Source organism: Delphinapterus leucas, chromosome 9 (assembly GCF_059928025.1).
Source record: "Delphinapterus leucas isolate spDelLeu-1000000601 "Yukka" chromosome 9, BTC_Dleu_Yukka2, whole genome shotgun sequence".
Lineage (NCBI taxonomy): Eukaryota > Metazoa > Chordata > Mammalia > Artiodactyla > Monodontidae > Delphinapterus > Delphinapterus leucas.
In genome coordinates this window covers 75,570,829-75,593,752 of record NC_143137.1, presented here as the reverse complement: position 1 = coordinate 75,593,752, position 22,924 = coordinate 75,570,829, and the positions used below count along the sequence as shown (strand labels likewise).

At 38.4% G+C, this 22,924-nt stretch overlaps 1 protein-coding gene across 5 annotated transcripts in view; it reads right to left on the bottom strand.

Moving 5' to 3' along the window:
* The window catches only part of SLC25A40 (solute carrier family 25 member 40), a 59,531-nt gene that overhangs the window by 9,791 nt on the left and 26,816 nt on the right, over positions 1 to 22,924 (bottom strand). For all 5 annotated transcript variants that reach the window (XM_089917739.1, XM_022588218.3, XM_089917738.1 and 2 more), the window contains 5 exons: positions 21,918 to 22,024; positions 7,369 to 7,436; positions 5,561 to 5,685; positions 4,723 to 4,896; positions 840 to 949 (listed from right to left, as the gene is read on the bottom strand). In XM_089917739.1, coding sequence (XP_089773865.1) covers positions 840 to 949; positions 4,723 to 4,896; positions 5,561 to 5,685; positions 7,369 to 7,436; positions 21,918 to 22,024 — 584 coding nt within the window. The remainder of the gene's footprint in view (positions 1 to 839; positions 950 to 4,722; positions 4,897 to 5,560; positions 5,686 to 7,368; positions 7,437 to 21,917; positions 22,025 to 22,924) is intronic.

The window sequence follows — 22,924 nt, the reverse complement described above, 5'->3', positions numbered from 1 at the left end:
TCTCAGACCCGGGAATATTCACGTCTAAATTTTGAACACAATCTCAGGGGCTTCCTTAGCCTAGGTTTTCTGACACAGTTACTCCAGTATTTTTCTGCAGGTCTCCATGACCTCACTATGCTCCTTCACTCTTGTTTTCATTTGGTTCCAATATGTCAGCACATCACTCCGTGTCATCACAAATTCATTTTCTAAGTATGTGGGTATAAGAAAGCTCTTTGTGGCCAAGATCATGGTGATGAGAATGTGCATAAAGGAAGCCCACTACACAACTTTTCATTATGTGGAGGGGTGGCAAAAGGTGAACTCTCTACTACCCAAAAATGGTCATTTGAGATTTCTCCCTTCTGACTATAACTTTTATTAAAATTCTTTTAAGAGGTACTCAGCCAAAATGTTCCCAAAGAAACAGGAACTAGCAGCAAAGGATGAAATTCCTTCTACTCAATCCGATTATACATATGAGATGACACTCTATAAAATATTAACTAACCAGATCTACTGGCATTTAATGACCAAATTGCCAAATACCTTGTAAAGAATAAAGTACTATTTAAACTCTTACCATTATCACAACTGTAATCTAACAAATCCAAAAGATTCAGAAAAATATAATGTATTTGTAATATAATAAAAACAGATATAAAATGCATTTTAAAATATTTAATGGCTAGTAATTTATCTTCAAAATAGGGTAGTAAGTACTTATAAAAATTTTAAAGCACTGCAGCCCCAAAGTACTATCTCAATAGACATGAAATGCTACATAATATTTTGTTCTATTTTAGTAAGACAATTATCACTATTGTGGAATATTAACAACAAAACAATAAACTTACAGAACCAGATAATGCCCCTGAAGTAAAGTTGATCATAAACGTCGGTTCATATAAACCAGATTTTGCGCACAACCACTTCTTTAAAACTTCATAGTTATACCAGTACATTGCTGTAAAACAGAGAAGGAGATGAACACATATTTAGAAATTAAATGTGGACTTTAAATAGTTAAGGAATACTGTATGTTAAAGGAAAGAGAATTCTAGTCTTGACACACCTTGCTTTCTGCTTAGACACACACTAGGCGAGATTTAAAAAAAAAAAAATTCTCAATAATATTCTAGTCGTCGTCTTATAAACAAAAAAACTATGCATCAGTAAAAAGTAGGACTTTAATTTCAAAACCTGACAAGGACAGGAGAGGAAGGGAAAAGTACAGTTCCATCTCGTTCATGAACATTGATGTAAAAATCCTAAAAAGTAAAAAATAATAATCAGCAACTGAAGCCAGACTGTCTCATAAATGGTCACATGCTATGACTGAACTGAGTTATCTGATGAATGCAAAGGCAGCAAACATAATAAGCGCTTTAGATGCCATATACCACATTAACAGAGTTGTATGATCATCTAAAAATGATGGAAAAGCATTTTATAAAATTCAATACACTTCCATTTAAACCAAACAAATTTCTTAGAAACCTAGGAATAAAAGGGAAATTCTCCAACTTGATGAAGGATATGCGTCAAGAACTTGTAGCAAAAATTATTAATGGTGAAACAACAGAACTATTCCCTTTAGAATGAGGAGAATGATAGGGATGCAACACTATCGCTGCTATTCAAAATTGTACCAGGCAGCACAGGAAGCACAGTATTTACAGAAAAAAAGCTGTAACTATTAAAAAAATGAAGAAATAAAGTAGTTTACAATTTACATATTATTGTCTACATAGAAAACGTAAAAGATAGGCAAATTAGAATCTATAAGAGTTTACAAGTAGCTGAATATAAGCTAACAGACAAGATTGATGGTAACACTGCAGCAGCCACAAAGATTCAGACAGCTTTTGTTTAAATAGGTCTTTTAAAATAGGCACTGAAAGTTGTGGGTGAGTGATACCTATAAATGAATGTTAGAAAAAGGCTGTATGTGTAACCTTTATAAAGAAAATTTTAAATCTCTACTAAAAGACTTTAAGAGTTATAAAGAAAAAGGACATTCCTACGGCAAAAACAAAAAAAGGTATCATGAAGATTTTTTTATTACGCACTTTAATTTAGAAGTACTGTACTGTTAGCACAGGGTTAAACAAATTGGCCAGTGAAACACATCCATGCATATATGAAACTTTGATACGACAGGTGACACAACAAATCCCGGCAGCAGGTATGGTTATTCAATAAATGATGCCTGGATAACTACCCATACGAGGAGGAAATGAATACTTATTTCAGCCGTAATCCCTAATCAATTATGGATAAATAAATGGCCAGTGAAACAGTGTCCAACCTCATTAATAATCAGGGAAACATAAGTTAAAGTGAGATACCATTTTATATTACTAGGTAAACAAAAATTAAGAACTTTTGGCAATAAAAGTGCCGGTGAGGGTTTGAAATGAAGCAGCAGGAAGATGGTGGTTGTGATCTGCACAATCACTTTAGAAAAGGGTTCGATATTACCACATAAAATTTAAAATGCGTATCTTTACATGAACCAGCAAATCTAAAACTGAAGAGATTCTTACACCCATACACGTTAAAAAAAAATGTTCACAGCACTGTTGACTTGTTTTCTCAGACATAAACACGAGTGAAAACAAAACAGTTACGCATGAAAACCAAGAAGGAATCTTACATTTTTGAGTAAAATAAGTTATAAACGTCAAAAATAGGCAAAAGTCAGTAACATTATTTAGCAGTAATACATACATGGTAAAACTTTTTAGAAATCAAATAAACGATAAAAATTCAGTGTAAGTGGTTACCACTGAGGATGTAATAACAGTGGAGGTGGACATACGTGGTTTCATGATTTTAAAAATTCAATATTCTAATTCATATATTGAAGTGGTGACTTCACAGGTGTCCATTTTATAAGTGCACTGCATAATTTATATCTTCATTACTTTTTATGTATCAAATATAATTTAAAAAATGAAAAAGTATTGGTCTAGGAATCTATGATGTTTCTAAAAAGCATAACTGAACACAAAACGTTGAAGAAAAATACTAATGGAAAGGGAAAGATGCAGAGATGTGAATGATAGCCCAAGAAAAGGAGTAACTCAAAGGGAAAAAGAAAGGAATGTTAATACAAGGGTTCTCAATAATTATTTCTTCCAGGTTTTATATTTTATTAAGATATTTATTGGAGTATAATTGCTTTACAATGGTGTGTTAGTTTCTGCTGTATAACAAAGTGAATCAGCTATATGTATACATACATCCCCATAACCCCTCCCTCTTGCGTCTCTCTCCCACCCTCCCTATCCCACCTCTCTAGGTGGTCACAAAGCACCGAGCTGATCTCCCTGTGCTATGCAGCTGCTTCCCACTAGCTATCTATTTTACATTTGGTAGTGTGTATGTGTCCATGCCACTCTCTCACTTCTTCCCAGCTCACCCTTCCCCCTATGTGTCCTCAAGTCCACTCTCTACTTCTGCATCTTTATTCCTGTCCTGCCCCTAGGTTCTTCAGAACCATTTTTGTTTTAGATTCCATATATATGTGTTAGCACACAGTATTTGTTTTTCTCTTTCTGACTTACTTTACTCTGTATGACAGACTCTGGGTCCATCCACCTCACTACAAATAACTCAACTTCACTCCTTTTTATGCCCGAATAATATTCCATTGTATTCTATGTATGTGCCACATCTTCTTTATCCACTCATATGTCGATGGACACATAGGTTGCTTCCATGTCCTGGCTATTGTAAATACTGCTGCAATCTTCCAGGTTTTAAATGGAAACCTCTGAGATTCACGAGAGAAATACTGGGTTGGCCACGGGATTTTCCCATGTTACCAAAGACCCAAAAGAACTTTTTGGCCAACCCAACACTACTGAAGTATGCACATTCTACAAGTTATTTGTTATTTTTGCACTTCTTATCATGATTTTTCTCCCTTTGTATAATTCAATGATTAGAACAATCTCAAATCTGATTTATAACAGTCCCTACAGGACACTCAGTGGGGGAGATTTTTATCTTTAATAACTGAAAAAAGTAGGAGTCAATATAATTCACAGGTGGTCTTAAATGTATGTATGTATGTATGTATGTATGTATTTATTTACTGCCACATTGGGTCTTCGTTGCTGCACACATGCTCTTCTCTGGTTGTGGCGAGCGGGGGCTACTCTTTGTTGTAGTGTGCAGGCTTCTCATTGCAGTGGCTTCTCTTGTTGCGGCGCACAGGCTTCAGTAGTTGTGGCACATGGGCTCAGTAGTTGTCTTGCAGGCTCTAGAGCACAGGCTCGGTACTTGTGGCACATGGGCTCAGTCGCTCCGCGGCATGTGGGATCTTCCCGGACCAGGGATCGAACCCGTTTCCCCTAAATTGGCAGGCGGATTCGTAACCACTGCACCACCAGGGAAGTCCCTTAAATGTATTTTATAATATCTTGATTTGTAGTACTTTACTTATCTTACTAATTATGACTTAATTTTAAAGGTACTTTGCATTATCTAACTATGAATACACACCAATTAATGTTTAAAAAGAAATTAAACATAAACACAAAGAGAAAAGAAAGCCAGGCTTGAATTAGAAACTGTTCATTCAATAAATACTTACCAAGATCTGAGAGCCCAACACTGAACTAGGAGTGTGTGGTCACTAAAGAAGATAACTTATCTTTAGCCTTAAAGGGTTTAAAATTTAGTTGATTTAAAAATGATATGTAAGGCAAACCTGCAGATAAACCCTACCTGAGAATGGTACATCTCTAAGAACGGTAGGAGCCCAGCCCCTCCAGAGGGAAATCCAACCATCTTCAGACACTTTCTTGCTGACAAATTGATGCAGTTCCTCGTAAGAAAACTTCTTAGATTGCATCTTGGTTCTAATCAATTCCAGTGGACTTATTACAGTTACTGCACCAACTAGTACAAACAAGCAAATACAACAAAAATAAAGCCATGCATTATGAAAACACACATGCAAAAATTAATATTTCATGCATTTTTTTATTTTAAGCTTTTATTCTGAAATGAAGCAAACCTTAAAATCAAATATCTTATGATACCAACCATACTGGCTCAGATTTTTTTCCTTGATAAAGCTACTTCACATACCTTACTCTTTCTGGTCTCAACTCTTTCAAGAGCAGTTCCACAACCCTTATACATCAACCAGGACTACTACAAACCTCACTTCCACTGCACAGAGAAAAATGTCCTTCTGTGCAGAGGCAAATTTCCTTATGATTAAACTCTGAATCTCAAAGTCTATAAGGAAAATGATTAAAGACGTTGGCATTAATTTGACAGCTATCTGTTATCATCCTAAAATCTAGAATCTAAAGTCTAAAATCTCAAATCTCTGTCCAAGGTTTGACAGGGATAGGTTGATCCCATCTCATTCTGATAGCAACCACCATACAATATGACTTCTAGAGTATAGATATTAACAAATCAGTACAAACTACAATGCAAAATATATCTTTACCAATACTCTGTATTTTAAACAAATTCTCTATGAATATCAAAATTCTAAAACAAGCATTAAGCAGAAATCAGAATGAAAATACAGTAGTTTATTACTTACGTCTAGCCACAATTCCAGCAACAATTGGTATGTGGCTTTCACTTTCTCCTAATTTAGATCTCAGAAGAGCAGTTAATTGATCATAGCAGGTAAAATAAATAACTGTGGCAGGAACTGCCATCACTCTGTTAGAAACACAAAAAGATTTGTACAACATTGTCAAAGGCTTAAGCATATTCTTCTTATTAAATATAAGACAAAATCCTTCTATTTTATATAAGCTGAAAACCACAACAAATCAGCCATGAGATCAATTTTTTTTTTAATTTAAAAAATTATTAGTGTTTAACTTAGGCAACAAAAAGGTGTAAAGTAGGTATGTGCTCTCCAAAGGTTTATGTTGTAGTTGAGAAGTTAAGTTACAGAGCACCCAGTTAGGTCATAAATAGGAAAAGACAAACGAGGACACTTCTCTATCTCCTTGACTTACTCTGTTTCTGGTCTTCCTTCCCAACTACATTACGATAACATGAAAATCACTAAAGTCAAAAGTACAAGCACAATTGTAAAATTCTTTTGAGCTGTGGACCACATACCATACCTACTTATAACTGAAAATAAATTACAATTAACGTCGCTGGAATAATATATACTAGAGTTTTGAGGAAATTCCAATGACTTATTCTTTTAAATGAAAATATTAAGAGGGAGTCATTAATTAAACACAAAGTTGCAGGTACTGTCATGTCATAAATATTAATGCAACAAAAAACCAGTCTGTTTATGGCCTAACCAAGGACATTAACAGACCACACATGGAAATGCCTAATGTTCTACAGTGAAGTGTGACGATGAGAATGTAGGAGTAAGACCGACTGCTGCTCTTGGATCTACCGCTAACTTTATAACCTCAGGCACTGTTTAGAATATATGCCTCAAAACTGACTAATGTGCTCTATAAAAAGATAAGTTAGAAAGAAAGGAGGCAGAGAAAGTCAAGATATTATGGGATTTTTACACCCAGCCATACTAGCTTGTCATGTTAATTCATATAATAGCTAGTTAGTAGAGAATTATAATTATCTGGAAAAGGAAAGTATACATAGCACAATACCTCTCATTATTTTAGTAAAATAAACAGTCAAATGAACACTAAATTCTGAATTTCTGAACATGAAAAAACAGTTATGCTTGTGCACCAAAGTGAACACAGCAGGCCTAGCTGCTCTAATCTGTATCTTCAGGAGGACCTATCTGCCTGCTTGACCTTTGGTCACCCCCGAGGAATTTAGCCCTTGGAATGTTCCCTATAACAAGGTTTTTCTGTATGTCTGGAGCACTAAACCAGCTTGTCTAGGTTGGTTTGTGCAAATGATGTGACTTTTGGTAAACATCTTCTTGCTTTTTGGGGCGCTGGAGTTTTGGTAATCACAGCTGGTCACAAACAGAATGTGCCTCTGTCATCAGCCCGCAATACAAGCCCTAGACTCAGACTCCAGGGCTGCATGAGAAACACTGCGTGTGCCGCTGCAGCTCAGTGCTGGGAGAAGCAGCACACGCTCTGCAGTGTCACACGGGAGGGCTCAGGGTGCCTTTGCCTGGTCGACTCCTGTTGTGTCCTTTCCCCTTACTGATTCTGCTTCGTTTCTTTTGCTGTAATAAACCACAGACATTATCACCTTCTTTAGGTCCTGTGAATCCTTCCAGCAAATCATCAAATATGTGGACAGCTGTGAGATTCACAAAAAAATACTCTAGAAAATGAAAAAGCACTAACATTAAAAATGCATGATGTTGTCCAACGAGGCTGATTATAAGGCAAAGTAACAACCATCATTTAGTAAGAAAAATATTAAATTTCAACTTACAAGGTAGGAGGAAGGCCACTCCACAGGGATTTAATGCCCTCATTTCGAATGATTTTCAAGAAGGCATCCTAAAATTATAATAGAAAGAAGTGGTCAAAATATATACCTGAACCTTATATACAAAAAAGTTTGTAGTGATAACTGATTGGTAATTTGCTTCTTTCAAGCACTTATTTCTAAAATAAAAGCTTCTCAGATTTATGTATGCCCATTCTTTAAAAAAAATAAAAAGAATTTTTCTCAACTTTCAAACACAAGTAAAGCATTTCTGGATGATACTTCCTGCTTACAGAATAAAATCTGTATTACTCAGCTTGCGATCGTTCTACTTTAGGGCTTAGAAGCAATGTTTTCAAAGATTATTATAAAAAGGAAGTGGACGAATAGCAGAGATTAACTCTCCTGTCCAATTATGAAATCTGAGAAAATATTATTAAAACCCAATATCCGAAATCTCTGGAGAAGAACCAAAAGCAAGCAGAAACTATAGGGAAGCTTACTGTTGAAAAAGTGCAGTGAGTGAGATTTGCAAATTTACAGCTTTTTGCCTGTGGGAGTTGCAAGGAAAAGCACATTTACTTGCTTGAGATGGCAAATATCAGAGTTCAGTCTGGCAGACTCATCAGAAAGTTACAAGGGGAATCGTAGGAAAAAAGGCTGCAGAGGACATAAGCCCCCAAATTTAGAGACAAAATCAGCCACAAAACGTGGCTCACCACTAAATTACGCAACCCCAGGAGAAGACAACAGAGTTCTGGCAGAAACAAACCAAGAAAACCCCAGCAACTAAAGGCTGGGCGGAAATTTCAGCTGCAGCCCACCACAATGGTGCCTGAGTGTGAAAGGCTGAATCCAGCCAAAGTTAACTGCCTTCTAGAACAGAACCGACTCTTCAGAAGAATATAAAAAATCCACAGTCTTTACAATGCATTCTTCATAATGTTCACTATCCAATCAAAATTCATAGACATAAAAAGAAACAAGAAAATGTGCCCATACTCAAAGAAAAAGTAGTCAACAGAAACCAACACTGAGATGATTAAGATGATGCAATCAGCAGACAAGCACTCCAAAGCACCTATTATAAACACGTTCAAGAATTTAAAAGATGATGTATGCATAATGAATGGACAAATTTGTAATTTCAGCAAGGAAATAGTTACTATAAAAAAACTGCCAGGGCTTCCCTGGTGGCGCAGTGGTTGAGAGTCTGCCTGTCAATGCAGGGGATGCGGAGTCGTGCCCTGGTCCGGGAAGATCCCACATGCCGCGAAGCGGCTGGGCCCGTGAGCCATGGCCACTGAGCCTGCGCGTCCGGAGCCTGTGCACCACAACGGGAGAGGCCACAGCAGTGAGAGGCCTGCATACCGCAAAAAAAAAAAAAAAAAAAAAAAAAAAGAATGCCAAATGAAAATTCTAAACCTGAAACGAAAAATTCACTAAGTGGGCTTAACAGCAGAAAGGAGACATCAAGGAGTCATTGGAGTTGAAGACAGAACTTATTAAATCTGAAGAAGGAAGAGAAAAAGAATGAAGAAATATGGGAATTTACTGGCAGTCCAGTGGTTAGGACTCTGCATTTTCACTGCCAAGGGCCCAGTTCAATCCCTGATCAGGGAACTATGATCCAGCAACCTGTGCAGCGTGGCCAAAAAAAGAGAATGAAGAAAAATTATCAGAGCCTCAGAGACCTGAGGGGAAATATCAAATGGTATAACACAGGTTAATGTGGAGTCATAGAGGAAAGGAAACATAATAGAACAGGAAATTACCTGATGAAATGATGACCAAAATCTTCCCCCAATTAGTGAAAGATATCAGAGCCCCAAATCTCAAAAAAATCCCAACTGAATAAAAACAAACAGGGACTTCCCTGCTGGCGCAGTGGTTAAGAATCTGCCTGCCAATGCTGAGGACATGGGTTCGATCCCTGGTCCAGGAAGATCCCACATGCCACGGAGCAACTAAGCCCGTGTGCCCCAACTACTGAGCCCGCGTGCCATAACTACTGAAGCCCATGCACCTAGAGCACATGCTCTGCAACGAGAAGCCACCACAATGAGAAGCCCACGCACCGCAACAAAGAGTAGCCCCCATTCGCCGCAACTAGAGAAAGCCCGCACACAGCAACGAAGACCTAACACACCCAAAAATAAATAAAATTAAAAATAAATTTTTTTAAAATGCTGTGAATTCAGAGCACGATAAGAAAAAATTATTTAAAAAACCAAACCAAAACATACAAACAAAAAACAAAAGAAAAATGACAAAATACATACAGGGAAAGGATGATAAATGAAGACTAACTTCTCATCAGACACATGAAATTTTGGCCAAAAGACAATGTAATGACATATTTAAGGTGCTGAAAAAGAAACTAAGCCAGAATTCTATATGCTGCCAAACACACTTCAAAAATGCTTTATAAAGACATTTCTGTAAGAACAAGAACTTAGAGACTGCACTGCCAAAATACCTTCACTAAAGAAATGCTGTAAAAAGTTCTTCAGGATAAAGGGTCATGATGGCACATTGTAACCACAATCTTCAGAAAGGCAGGAAGTACAAAAATGGTAAATAAGTGGTTACATGTAAAATATGTATTTCTCTCTTTTCTCTTTTTAACTATTTAAAAACATAAGACTATTTAAATCAAAAATTCTAATTGTGAATTGTGGAATCTGCAAGGTAACAAGATGGACTATCAATGAAGCAATAGCACAAAGGAAGAGGAGGGAGTAAAGGATGTCAAGACTGTAAGCGGTCTGAGATTTCACCCTACTTCCTAGTTAGCTAGTCAGCCTGCCACGGTATCATGAGAGAGAGTAAAGACAAAACTCTCTGGGGTGAGACAAAGTTTATTACTTGCAGTAGTAGCAGCAGAGTATCAGCATTTTGATGCCTGTTTCCTGAGCCCCAGTTTCCACAGGGCAATGTGAAGAAGGATAGATGACACCCAGACACACAGTGGGACTGCATTACAGGAAAGGAAATCTGACCTTAGGGAATCTAAATCCTTTAGAATAGGAAGTAAGGATGCCATCCCCTTGCTCTAGAGGGAAGCACTGAATCTTCCAAGGTTATTCACTCTACAAACATCCTTGAAAAGATGGTCAGGAACAAAGGGCAGCCAATGCCATGCTCACAAGATATGAAGAAATGTGAAACACTTTTGAAGAACTGTCTCCCTAGAAATGGGAATAGAGAAATCAATGTAATATTATTAAAATTCAAATAATCCAAAAAAAGGCAAGAAATGAGGGAAAAAGGGAGCAGTTAAGGAAAAAAAAACATACAGAGATAGTAGATTAACACCCAACCACATGAAAAATTATATTAAAGGACTAAATTTCCCAATTAAAAGCCACTATATCAACAGGGCTCCTGTAAAACAACAGACCATCACAGCTAAAAGAACTGCAGAAGTCTCAGATCCTATCTGAAGAGTCTCTAGGGTAAAAAAACAAGGCACAACTATATCACTGTCTTGGAGTAAAAGAATGGAAAAAGAGGCCATATAAACACTAATATGAGAAAGCTGAAAGGTGGCTATATTACATACAGATAAAAGACTTCAAGATAATGAACATTACTGGTGATAAAGAGATTTCATTATAATAAAAATGTATCAAAAAACATATCAAGTGAATGTTCCTAATGAGAGGTTCAAAACCCATGAAGCAAACCTGACAGAACTAAAAAAGAAAACAGACAAATCCTCAATCATAACTAAAGTTTATTATATCCTCTATCAGAGAATGACAGAATAATTTTAAAAATCTGTAAGAATTCAGAAGATCTAAATGAAGCATCAGCCACCCTGACCTAATGGTTTATAGAACACTATACCCAACAACTACAGAATACAGGTTTGAAAGTGCACTAAAAATAGTCACCAATGGGCTTCCCTGGTGGTGCAGTGGTTGAGAGTCCGCCTGCAGATGCAGGGGACACGGGTTCATGCCCCGGTCCGGGAAGATCCCACATGCCGCGGAGCGGCTGGGCCCATGAGCCATGGCCGCTGAGCCTGCGTGTCCGAAGCCCGTGCTCCGCAACGGGAGAGGCCACAGCGGTGAGAGGCCCGCGTACCGCAAAAAAAAAAAAAAGTCACCAAGACAGATCATACATAGGTCCATTACACAAGACTCAATAAATTTCAAAAATCTGAAAACTTACAGAGTATGTTCCTTTGACCACATTGGAATTAAATTAGAAATCAGGAACAATAAGATATCTAGAAAAAAATCCAATATTGGGAAATTGAATATTGGACTTCTAAATAATCCATGGCCAAAAAAATTACAAAGGAAATTAGAAAATATTTCAACTGATTGATAATAGAAACACAACATCAAAATTTGTGGAACACGTCTAATTCAGTGCTTTGAAGGAAATTTACGGCATTAAATGCTGAGCTAGCTGAGAAAAGGCAGGCTTAAAATCAATAATCCATGTTTCCACCCAAGAAAGCAGAAGACAATGACCAAAATAAATCCAAAGAAGAATTCTGATTTCTGGTCCTATGTGTAAAGAGCCTGGAAGTCGTCACTTCCGTCCTCACAACAAGAAAAAACCTGAACAAAATGAAAAATCAACAACTCCTCTTAGACTGGTCAGAGGATTGAGGTCACAGGTCAAACTGCTGCCTTGAACACTGGAGAGACGGACAGACAGATACAGAGACTCACTCACAGCTTAATAGAATAGAAGCCCAAAGTAAGAACCAGGACCAACAGGAAAACTTTATAATTGACAGAGTGCTCAGTGTATACTAACTCGAGAATCAAAAACTCTGAGGGGGCTACTGTAGGAGGGTCCTTATGCTTTCATGAGTTTCAGTTCCATGAGCCCTACCATATTCTCACTGTTAGGATCAGAGAAAAATCCCCTCCTGTTTCCAGCAGGGTAAGGGGAAAAGTAACCATTTTTGAAATATGCCCCAAATCTTTATTCTCCTTAAAAAAAAAAATCACACTCAAGGGAAACTATTTTACTATCTGAGGAGTCTCCAGGAAAACCCAAAGACAACAGGCAAGACAAAAACTGGGACAGGAGAGGAAATTTTAGTCTCTGACAACACAGCTATAACAAGAAGTAAACACAGCCTAATGTCTAGCCAGATAAAGCTCACATTAAAGGTCTATCTACCTCAGTCTTTTAACCAAATACATCATGTCCAGCTTCCAACGAAAAGAATTACAAAGCATGCTAAAAGGCAAAATATATCGTCTGAAGAAACAAACGAAGCATCAGAACCAGATTCAGATATGGCAGAGATTTTGGAAGGATCAGACTGGGGATTTTTAAATAACAATGGTGAATATGCTAAGGGTTCTTACAGTGGTATCAGAGAAGGAGTAGTGGAGAATCAGGACTTTTACCATCACTTGACAGTAATGAGACTACCCCCCAACCAGTGGCAGTGGAAATCACAAGGGGAGTCAGAAATTCCACACCCACTGTCTTAGTCTGTTAAGGCTGCTAAACAAAACACCACAGACTGGATAGCTTATGAACAACATAAATTTATTTCTCACAGTTCTCAAGGCTGGAAGTCCAAGATCAGGGTGCTGGCAAGGTCAAATGAGGGTCCTCTTCTGGATCTCAGACTTGTCACTGTGTCCTCACAAGGCAGAAGGGGCAAGGGAGCTCTCTGAGGTCTCTTTACTAAGGGCATTAATCTCATGAGGTCTCTGCCCTCATGGCCTAATCAACTCCCAAAGGCTCCACCTCCTAAAACAACTGCATCAGGCATAAGGATTTCAGCATATGAATTTGTGGCGGGGGGGGGACACAAACATTCAGACCATACTGTCCAACAGCAAAGAGCCCTCTCCCACACCCTATGTATCAGTGGAGGCTGAGTGAGGAACCTGGACTTCAGTTCTGCCCAGACATAACAGGGTGGCACCCCTCTTCCTCTGAGTTAACAGTGTCAAAAAGGCCAGTTAAAATAGAATGTTTAAATGAGATTCAGAGTTGCATAACATAATACTCAAAATTTCCTGGTTTCAGTAAAAAAGAAAAAATCATTTGTCATTTTAAGAAGCAGGAAGAGGGAATTCCCTGGCGGTCCAGTGGTTAGGACTTGGCGCTTTCAGTTCCAGGGGCCCGGGTTCGATCCCTGGTCGGGGAACTAAGATCCCGCAAACCGCACAGCGTGGCAAATAAATAAATAAATAAGCAGGAAGATGTCAGACTGAATGAAAAGAGACAATAAATAGATACCAACACTGAGACTGACAGAAATTAGAATTATCTGACAAAGATTTTAAAACAGTCAACATATGAATCATTGAATGATCACTTACAAACATGTCTGAAACTAACGAAAAATTAGAAAGCCTCAGCAAAGGAATATATACACAAAAACCTATAAGTCAAAATGGCATCTTACAACTGGCACCACAGAAATACAAAGGATCATAATAGATTACTATGAACAACTATATGCCAGTAAAATGGATGACCAAGAAAAAAAATGGAAAAATTCCTAAATGTACACTCCCCAAACACTGAACCAGGAAGAAACAGAAAATACAAACAGATGAAATGCCAGTAATGAAACTGAATCAGTAATTTAAAAACTCCCAACAGGGCTTCCCTGGTGGCGCAGTGGTTGAGAGTCCGCCTGCCGTTGCAGGGGACAAGGGTTCGTGCCCTGATTCGGGAGGATCCCACGTGCCACGGAGCGGCTGGGCCCGTGAGCCATGGCCACTGAGCCTGCGCGTCCGGAGCCTGTGCTTCACAACAGGAGAGGCCACGGCAGTGAGAGGCCCACGTACCGCAAAAAAAAAAAAAAAAAAAAAAAAAAAAAAAACTCCCAACAAACAAAAGTCCAGGACCAGATGGCTTCACAAGTAAATTCTACCAAACACTTAGAGAAGAGTTAACACCTATCCTTCCAAAACTATTCCAAAAAATTGCAGAGGAAGGAACACTTCTGAACTCATTCTATGAGGCCAGCATTGCCCTGATACCAAAATCAGACAAAGATCACACCAAAAAAGAAAATGACAGGCCAATATCACTGATGACATAGATGCAAAAATCCTCAATGAAGTATGAGCAAACCGAATTCAACAATATGATAAACAATGATCAAAAGGGATCATACACCAGGTTCAAGTGGGACTTATCCCAGGGATGCGAGGATGGTTCAATATCCATAAATCAATGATACACCACATTAACAAACTGAAGAATAAAATCCATATGATCATCTCTACAGATGCAGAAAAAGGTTCTGAAAAAATTCAACATTCATTCATGATAAAAACTCTCAACAAAGTGGGTATATGGTTACAGAGGGAGCATACCTCAACATAATAAAAGCCATATACAACAAGCCCACAGCTAGCATCATATTCAACAGTTAAAAGCTGAAACCACTTCCTCTAATATCAGGAACAAGACAAGGATGCCCACTCTTACCACTTTTATTCACTATAGTTTATTCAACATAGTTTTGGAAGTCCTAGCCACAGCAGTCAGAGAAGAAGAAGAAAATAAAAGGAATCCAAATTGGAAAGGAAGAAGTAAAACTGTCACTGTTTGCAGATGACATGATATTATACATAGTAAATCCTAAAGATGCCAGCAGAAAAATACTAGAGCTCCTCAATGAATTTGGTAAAATTGCAAGATACTAAGTTAATATACAGAAACCTGTTGCATTTCTATACACTAACAACAAGCTATCAGAAAGGGAAATTAAGGAAATAATCCCATTCACAATCACATCAAAAAGGATAAAATACCTAGGAATAAATCTAAGGAGGTAAAATACTGAACTCAGAAAATTATATGAAATTGAAGATGACACAAACAGATGTTCTTGGATTGGAAGAATTAATACTGTTGGGACTTCCCTGGTGGCACAATGGTTAAGAATCCACCTGCCAATGCAGGGGACACGGGTTTGATCCCTGGACCAGGAAGATCCCACATGCCGTGGAGCAACTAAGCCCGTGTGTCACAACTACTGAGCCTGCAACTCCAGAGCCCACGAGCCACAATTACTGAGCCTGAGTGCCACAACTACTGAAGCCCGCACACCTAAAGCCCATGCTCCACAACAAAGAGAAGCCACCGCAATGAGAAGCCTGCACACTGCAATGAAGAATAGCCCCCGCTCACTGCAACCAGAGAAAAAGCCCGTGCACAGCAACGAAGACCCAATGCAGCCCAAAATAATAAATAAAATAAATTTTAAAAAAAAATTAATATTGTTAAAATGATCATACTACCGAAGGTAATCTACAGATTCAATGCAATACCTATCACAATACCAATGGCATTTTTCACAGAACTAGAACAAATAATTCTAAAATTTGTATGGAAACACAAAAGACCCTGAATCGTCAAAACAATCTTGAGAAAGAACAACAAAGCTGTAGGTATCATTGTCCCTGATTCCAAACATATTATAAAGCTACAGTAACCAAAACAATATGGTACTGGCACAAAAACAGACACATAGATCAATGGAACAGAAGAGAGAGCCCAGGAATGAAACCACACACTTATATGGGCAATTAATCTATAATAAAGGAGGCAAGAATATACAGTGAGGAAAAGACAGCCTCTTCAATAAACAGTGTTGGGAAAACTGGACAGCTACATGCAAAAGAATCAAACTGGACTACTCTCTCACACCATGCACAAAAATAAATTCACGGACTTCCCTGGTGATACAGCGGTTAAGAATCTGCCTGCCGGGCTTCCCTGGTGGCGCAGTGGTTGAGAGTCCACCTGCCGATGCAGGGGACACGGGTACATGCCCCGGTCCGGGAAGATTCCACATGCCACGGAGCGGCCGGGCCCGTCAGCCATGGCCGCTGAACCTGCGCGTTCGGAGCCTGTTCTCCGCAACGGGAGAGGCCACAGCAGTGAGAAGTCCGCATACCGCAACAACAAAAAAAAACCGGCTTCCAATGCATGGGACACAGGTTCAATCCCTGTTCCAGGAAGATCCCACATGCCACAGAGCAACAAAGCCTGTGCACAACTACTGAGCCTGTGCTCTAGAACCTGCGAGCCACAACTACTAAGCCCGCTTGCCACAACTACTGAAACCCGTACGCCTACAGCCCGTGCTCCACAATAAGAGAGGCCACCTCAGTGAGAAATGAGAAGCCCATGAAAGCCCGCATGCAGCAACGAAGACTCAACACAGCTAAAAGTTAATTAATTAATTTTTAAAATTTTTAAATGGATTAAAGACTTAAACTTAAGACCTGAAGGCAAAAATCTTAATAGAAAAAAACATAGGCAGGGGACTTCCCTGGTGGTGCAGTGGGTAAGACTCTGTGCTCCCAATGCATGGGGCTTGGGTTCAATCCCTGGTCAGGGAACTAGATCCCACATGCATGCCGCAACTAAGAGTTCCCATGCCACAACTAAGAAGTCTGCATGCCATAACTAAGAAGCCCACATGCCACAACTAAGAGTCCACATGATGGACTTCCCTGGTGGCGCAGTGGTTGAGAGTCTGCCTGCCGATGCAGGGGACCACGGGTTCGTGCCCCGGTCCGGGAAGATCCCACATGCCACGGAGCGGCTGGGCCCGTGAGCCATGGCCGCTGAGCCTGCGTGTCCGGAGCCTGTGCTCCGCAACGGGAGAGGCCACAGCAGTGAGAGGCCCGCGTACCGCAACAACAACAACCAAAATAAGAGTCCACGTGCCACAACTAAAGACCCCACATGGCGCAACGAAGATCCCGCGTACTGCAACTAAGACCTGGTGCAGCCAAATTAAATAAAATAAATAATTTTTTAAAAAGAAGAAGAAAACATAGGCAGTATGCTCTTTGACACTGGTCTTTGCAATATTTTTTTGGATATGTCTCCTCAGGCAAGGGAAACAAAAGGAAAAATAAACAAATGGGACTACATCAAACTAAAAAGATTTTGCACAGCGAAGAAAACTATCAACAAAACGAAAAGGCTACCCACTGAACAGGAGAAAATATTTGCAAATGATATATCCAACAGGTGGTTAATACCCAAAATATACAAAGAACTTATAGAACTGAACATCAAAAAAACCAAACAAAACCTGATTAAAAAATTGGCAGAGAATCTAAACAGACATTTTTCCAAAGAAGACATACAGATGGCCAACAGGCACATGAAAAGATGCTCACCATCACTAATCATCAGGGAAATGCCAATCAAAACCACGATGAGATATCACCTCACACCTGTAAAAATGGCTATTATCCAAAAGACAACAAATAACAAGTGTTGGCAAGGAGGTGGAGAAAAGGGAACTCTTATGCACTGTTGGTGGGAATGTAAATTGGTGCAGCCACAATGGAAAACAGTATGAAGCTTCATCAAAAAACTTTAGGGCTTCCCTGGTGGCGCAGTGGTTGAGAGTCTGCCTGCTGACGCAGGGGACGCGGGTTCGTGCCCCAGTCCGGGAAGATCCCACATGCCGCGGAGTGGCTGGGCCCGTGAGCCATGGCCGCTGAGGCTGCGCGTCCGGAGCCTGTGCTCCAGGACGGCAGAGGCCACAACAGTGAGAGGCCCGCATGCTGCAAAAAAAAAAAAAACCCTTTAAATAGAAGTACCACATGACCCAGCAATTCCACTCGTGGGTATGTATACAAAGAAAACAAAAATACTAATTCAAAAAGGTATATGCACCCTATGTTCACTGAAGCATTATTTACAATAACCAAGATATGAAAGCAATGTAAATAGATGAATGGGTAAAGAAAATGTGAGATACAGATACCTACCTATCTACTGATAGGTCGATAGATAGATAGATAGATAATGGACTATTACTCAGCCATTGAAAAGAATGAAATATTGCCATGTGTGACAACATGGATGGACCAAGAGGGTATTATGCTAATTGAAATAAGTTAGAGAAAGACAAACACTGTATCATTTCCCTTATATGTGGAATCTAAAAAAACAAATGAACAAACATAACAAAACAGAAACAGAGTTACAGATACAGAGAACAAACAGGTGGTTGCCAGAGGGGAGGGGGAGGAGAGAGAGGAAAGAAATAGGTGAGGGAGATTAAGAGGTATAAACTTCCAGTTACAAAGTGAAGGATTCAAGGGGATGAAATGTATCTTGTGAGGAATACAGTCAATAACTATGTAATATTTTTACATGGTGACGTATAGTAACTAGAATTATCATGGTAATCATTTTGATATGCATAGAAATATATCAAATCATTATGCTGTGTAACAGGAACATAGTATTGTAGGTTAATTACACTTCAAAAACAAACTCATAAAAAAGATGATTTTTTCCTAGCAGACATTAAAATCTTTTGTTTGTTTGTTTGTTTAAAAACAAGCTCTGGCCAGTTTTATTAAAGAAAATTTGTGCATGATTTACCTTTCAAAAAAAAAAAAGATGAGATTTGTGGTTACCAGAGTTGGGGGGTGGGGGGAAGGGAGAATTGGATGAAGGTCAAAAGGTACAAACTTCCAGTTATAAGATAAATAAGTACTAATAAATGATGTACAACATGATAAAGATAATGAACACGGCTGTATGTTATACATCGAAGTTGTTAAGAGAGTAAATCCTAAGAGTTCTCATCACAAAAAATGTTTTTTCTGTTTCTTTAATTTTGTATCTGTGAGATGGTGGATGGTAATTATTCTGGAAATCATTTCATAATGTATGTAAGTCAAATCATTATGCTCTACACCTTAGACTTATACAGTGCTGTATGTCAATTATATCTAGAAGAAAAAACAGACTGGAGCACTCAGCACAGTAAATATGTCATTTCTCTCCAAATAAGACATACAGGTTTAACACAGTTCCTATAAAAATCTCATCAAGATTTTTTGTAGGTATATACAAGATTATTCTAAAATTTATATGGAAAGACAAAGAAACTTTGGAAATAGATAAAACAACTTTCAAAAAGAAAAATAAGAATAAAGTGGGAGGAATCAGTTTACCTGATTTCAGGACTTATTCTATAGGTACACTAAGACCGTGTGGTATTGATGTAGGTAACAGACAAATGTTACAGAATAAACAACCTAGAAATAGATCCACACGATATGCCCAAGTGATTTCTGACAATGTGCAAAAGCATCTTAATGGAGGAAAGACAGCCTTTTCAACAAACGCAACTGGACAACCACATGCTAAAAAAACAAAAAGGATCAAACTTCAACCTCAAACCCATACATTATATAAGAATGACTCAAAATGGATCAAGGACTTTAAAAACAGGAGAAGAATCTTCAGATCTTAGGGTAAATAAAGAGTTCTTAGATTTGACACCAAAAGCATGATCTATAAAGAAAAAACTGACAAATTGGACTTCATCAAAATTAATAACTTTTACTCCATGAAAGACCCTGTTTAAGGGTATAAGAAGGGAAGTTAGAGTGGGAAAGAATGTTTAGTAATCACACATTCAACAAAGGACTCGTATCTAGATAGTATAAGGAGCATTTAAAACTTAACAGTAAAAATACAAAGAGTTAAATTAGAAAATGGGCAAAAGACATGAAGAGCCATTTCACTGAAGAGGATATACTGATGGCTAAAAAACATATGAATAGGTTTTCAACATCACTAACCACCAGGGAAATGTAAATTAAAACCACAATGAGATACTACTACACACCTATCATAATTGCTAAAATAAAAATAGTGACAACACCAAATGCTCGTGAGGTTGTGGAGAAATTAGATCAGTCATACACTGCCACTGGGAATGTAAAATGGTCCTACCAGTCTCGTAAACAGGTTGGCAGTTTCTTAAACCTTAAACATGCAACTACCATATGACCCAACAACTGCACTCATGGACATTTACCCCAGAGGAATGAAGACTAACAGTGATATTATGATTAATAATAAGAAATATACATTTTGGCCTTAATCCATGGTTCCTGGCACACAGCTCCAAAACTCTTATAATTTCCTAATTAATACAGAGCAAAGGAAGCATCTTTTGTTGATAATTTTTGGTCTTTTGTTCTCAGTCCTGAAACAGCTCCAGAGGATAAGAGGTGAAATTAGTGTCTTTTGTTATTCACAACAAGCCTCTTTCAACTACACCTAAGTTTATGTTAATGAGGTGATTTTTGGAAAGGCCCTAGAGAACCAAAGGATGGGGGCTGGTTGCCAGGAGGAACCAACCACTTGATTAGAAGGCTGGAACTTTTAGTCCCACCCTCCCCACCCTACCCCAGTCCCCAACCTCAGGGGTTCTGGGAAGGGAGGCAGAACTGGAGGTTCAGTCAGTCACCAAGGGCCAGTGATTTGATCAATCGTGTCTATGTAATGAAGCCTCCATAAAAATCTCTAAAGAATGGCATTTGGAAGCTTCCAGACTGGTGAACACAGGCAGGTGCTGGGAGAGTGACACACCTGGAGTGGACATGGAAGCTCCACGCCCCTTCCCCCAAGTCTTGCCCTGCGCATCTCTTCTGTCTGGCTGTTCCTGAGTTGTATCCTTTCATAATAAACTAGTAATCTAGTAAGTAAACTGTTTTCCTGAGTTCTGTGAGCTGTTCTAGCAAATTACTGAACCCAAGAGGAGACCTTGGGAACCTCTGATTTACAGCCAGTCATTCAGAAACATAGGTGACAACCTGGACTTGCGAGTGGCATCTGAAGTGGGAGCAGTCCTGTGGGACCTGACACTAACTCCAGGTAGATGGTGTCAGAATTGAGTTAAATTGTAGAATACCCAGTTTGTGAACCCTGGAGAGTTGCTCGGTATGGGGGAAAAAACCCACATATCGGTTCAGAAGTGTTCTAAGTAGAGTGTTCAGAGAAAAACCGTGAGCAGTTTTTTCTTACACTTTCTTTCACACAAAAACCTGTGAATGAATGTATGTATCAGTTTTATTCAGAGCCAAAAACGGGAAACCACTCAGAAAACAAACTGTGGTACATCCACAGCATGTAATACTAGTGAGTAATAAAAAGGAACAAACTATTGATACATTAAACAATTTGAATGAATCTTCAGATAATTAAGGGAAAAGCGCCAAACCCAAAATGTTCTATGTTATTTCATTTATGTAACATTCTTAAAGTGACAAAATTATATAAATAGAAAACAGATTAGTGACTGCCAGGAGTTAAGAGGTGGATGTAGCTATAAAAGGGAAATAGGAAGGATCCTTGCTGTGATGGAGTTGTCTGTATCTTCACTGTATCAATGTCGATCTCCCGTGGTCTACTGTACTCATCCTGTCGCCTGTCACCACTGGGGGAAACTGGAAAAAGGGAACATAGGGTCTGTCTGTGTAGTTTTCTTAAAATTGTATATGATCTACAAGCATCTCGAAATAAAAACGTTTAAAAAAACCCACTCCCTAAGCATAAACAGATGAAAATAAAGTTAGCAAAGAATTAAAAGCAAAAAAAGTACTTTCCCTTTCCTGCTTCAATGTCTACTTTTTAACTGTGGATAAGTGTGCTAACTACCTGATGGACCTTTTACTCTCCTGTAATCGTTAAATATTTCATATATAAGAGTAAATATTAGAATAGAAAACATACTGTGATTATAAATAATATAATCTCTTTACCAATGTTCCCTGGAAACGTCCTGGCTTCTTATACCATGCTTTGTTGCCTTCCTCTTCACAGACACATAGATGATCCATAAGTCCATTACTATATAAGAAACATTTTCCTAACAAAGAAGATTCTAACAGTCAGTGATTATTTCACAAAACTGTATTATTTTTACATATGAACAAAATGAAAGTACGATGAGCAGGCTACGCAAAGACATAACTTTGTCTTCACCTTTTAGGATGAAACAAATAATTTGACTTGTTTAATGACATAGCACTGGGCTCTAAACTCACAGTGGTGAAAAGCAATTGAGAAAATTAGTGGATTATGTTTTCAGAACTGCAGTCAGCAAATGCACATGGAAATAAATTCTTTTCGGTTATCTGAGGGAGCGGAGAGGGAAGACAGAGGAGAAAACCTGTTTTGAAAAGACAGCATGGGTGTACGTCTTCTCTATTTGACCAGAAGAAAACCCTGTGGTATGTAAGGGCAATCCAGACAAAAATATATTATGAAATCTAATGTATATCTGAAAGTTGCTAAGAGAGTAGATCTTAAAAGATCTCATTACATGGAAAAAAATTTATTAACTATGTGAGGTCATGAAAGTTGACTAAATTTATTGTGGTAATCATTTTTCAATATATACATATATGAAATCATTACAGTGTACACCTAAAACTAATACAATGTTATACATCAATTGAAAAAAGACTATGAAAAAATGTTTTTCTCAACCAATGTAAATAATGCTGTGCTTTGTCCCTTTCTCTGTATTTATACTGCTCAATCTACACATTTGTCAGCTCCCTCTTAACTGACTACAACTTTCTCTAATAACAATCCTTCCCATTATTGGATTCATTCTTGCTGCCAAAACTGTTTTCTCTATTCTACCATATATAATTCTGTCAATTTCATAATACATTAGTCTAACTTTAATGTACAGGAAACCACTTTACTTTTCAGTCTCTTCCTACAATCCATCTATCCTCTCATCCACCTGAAACAAAGC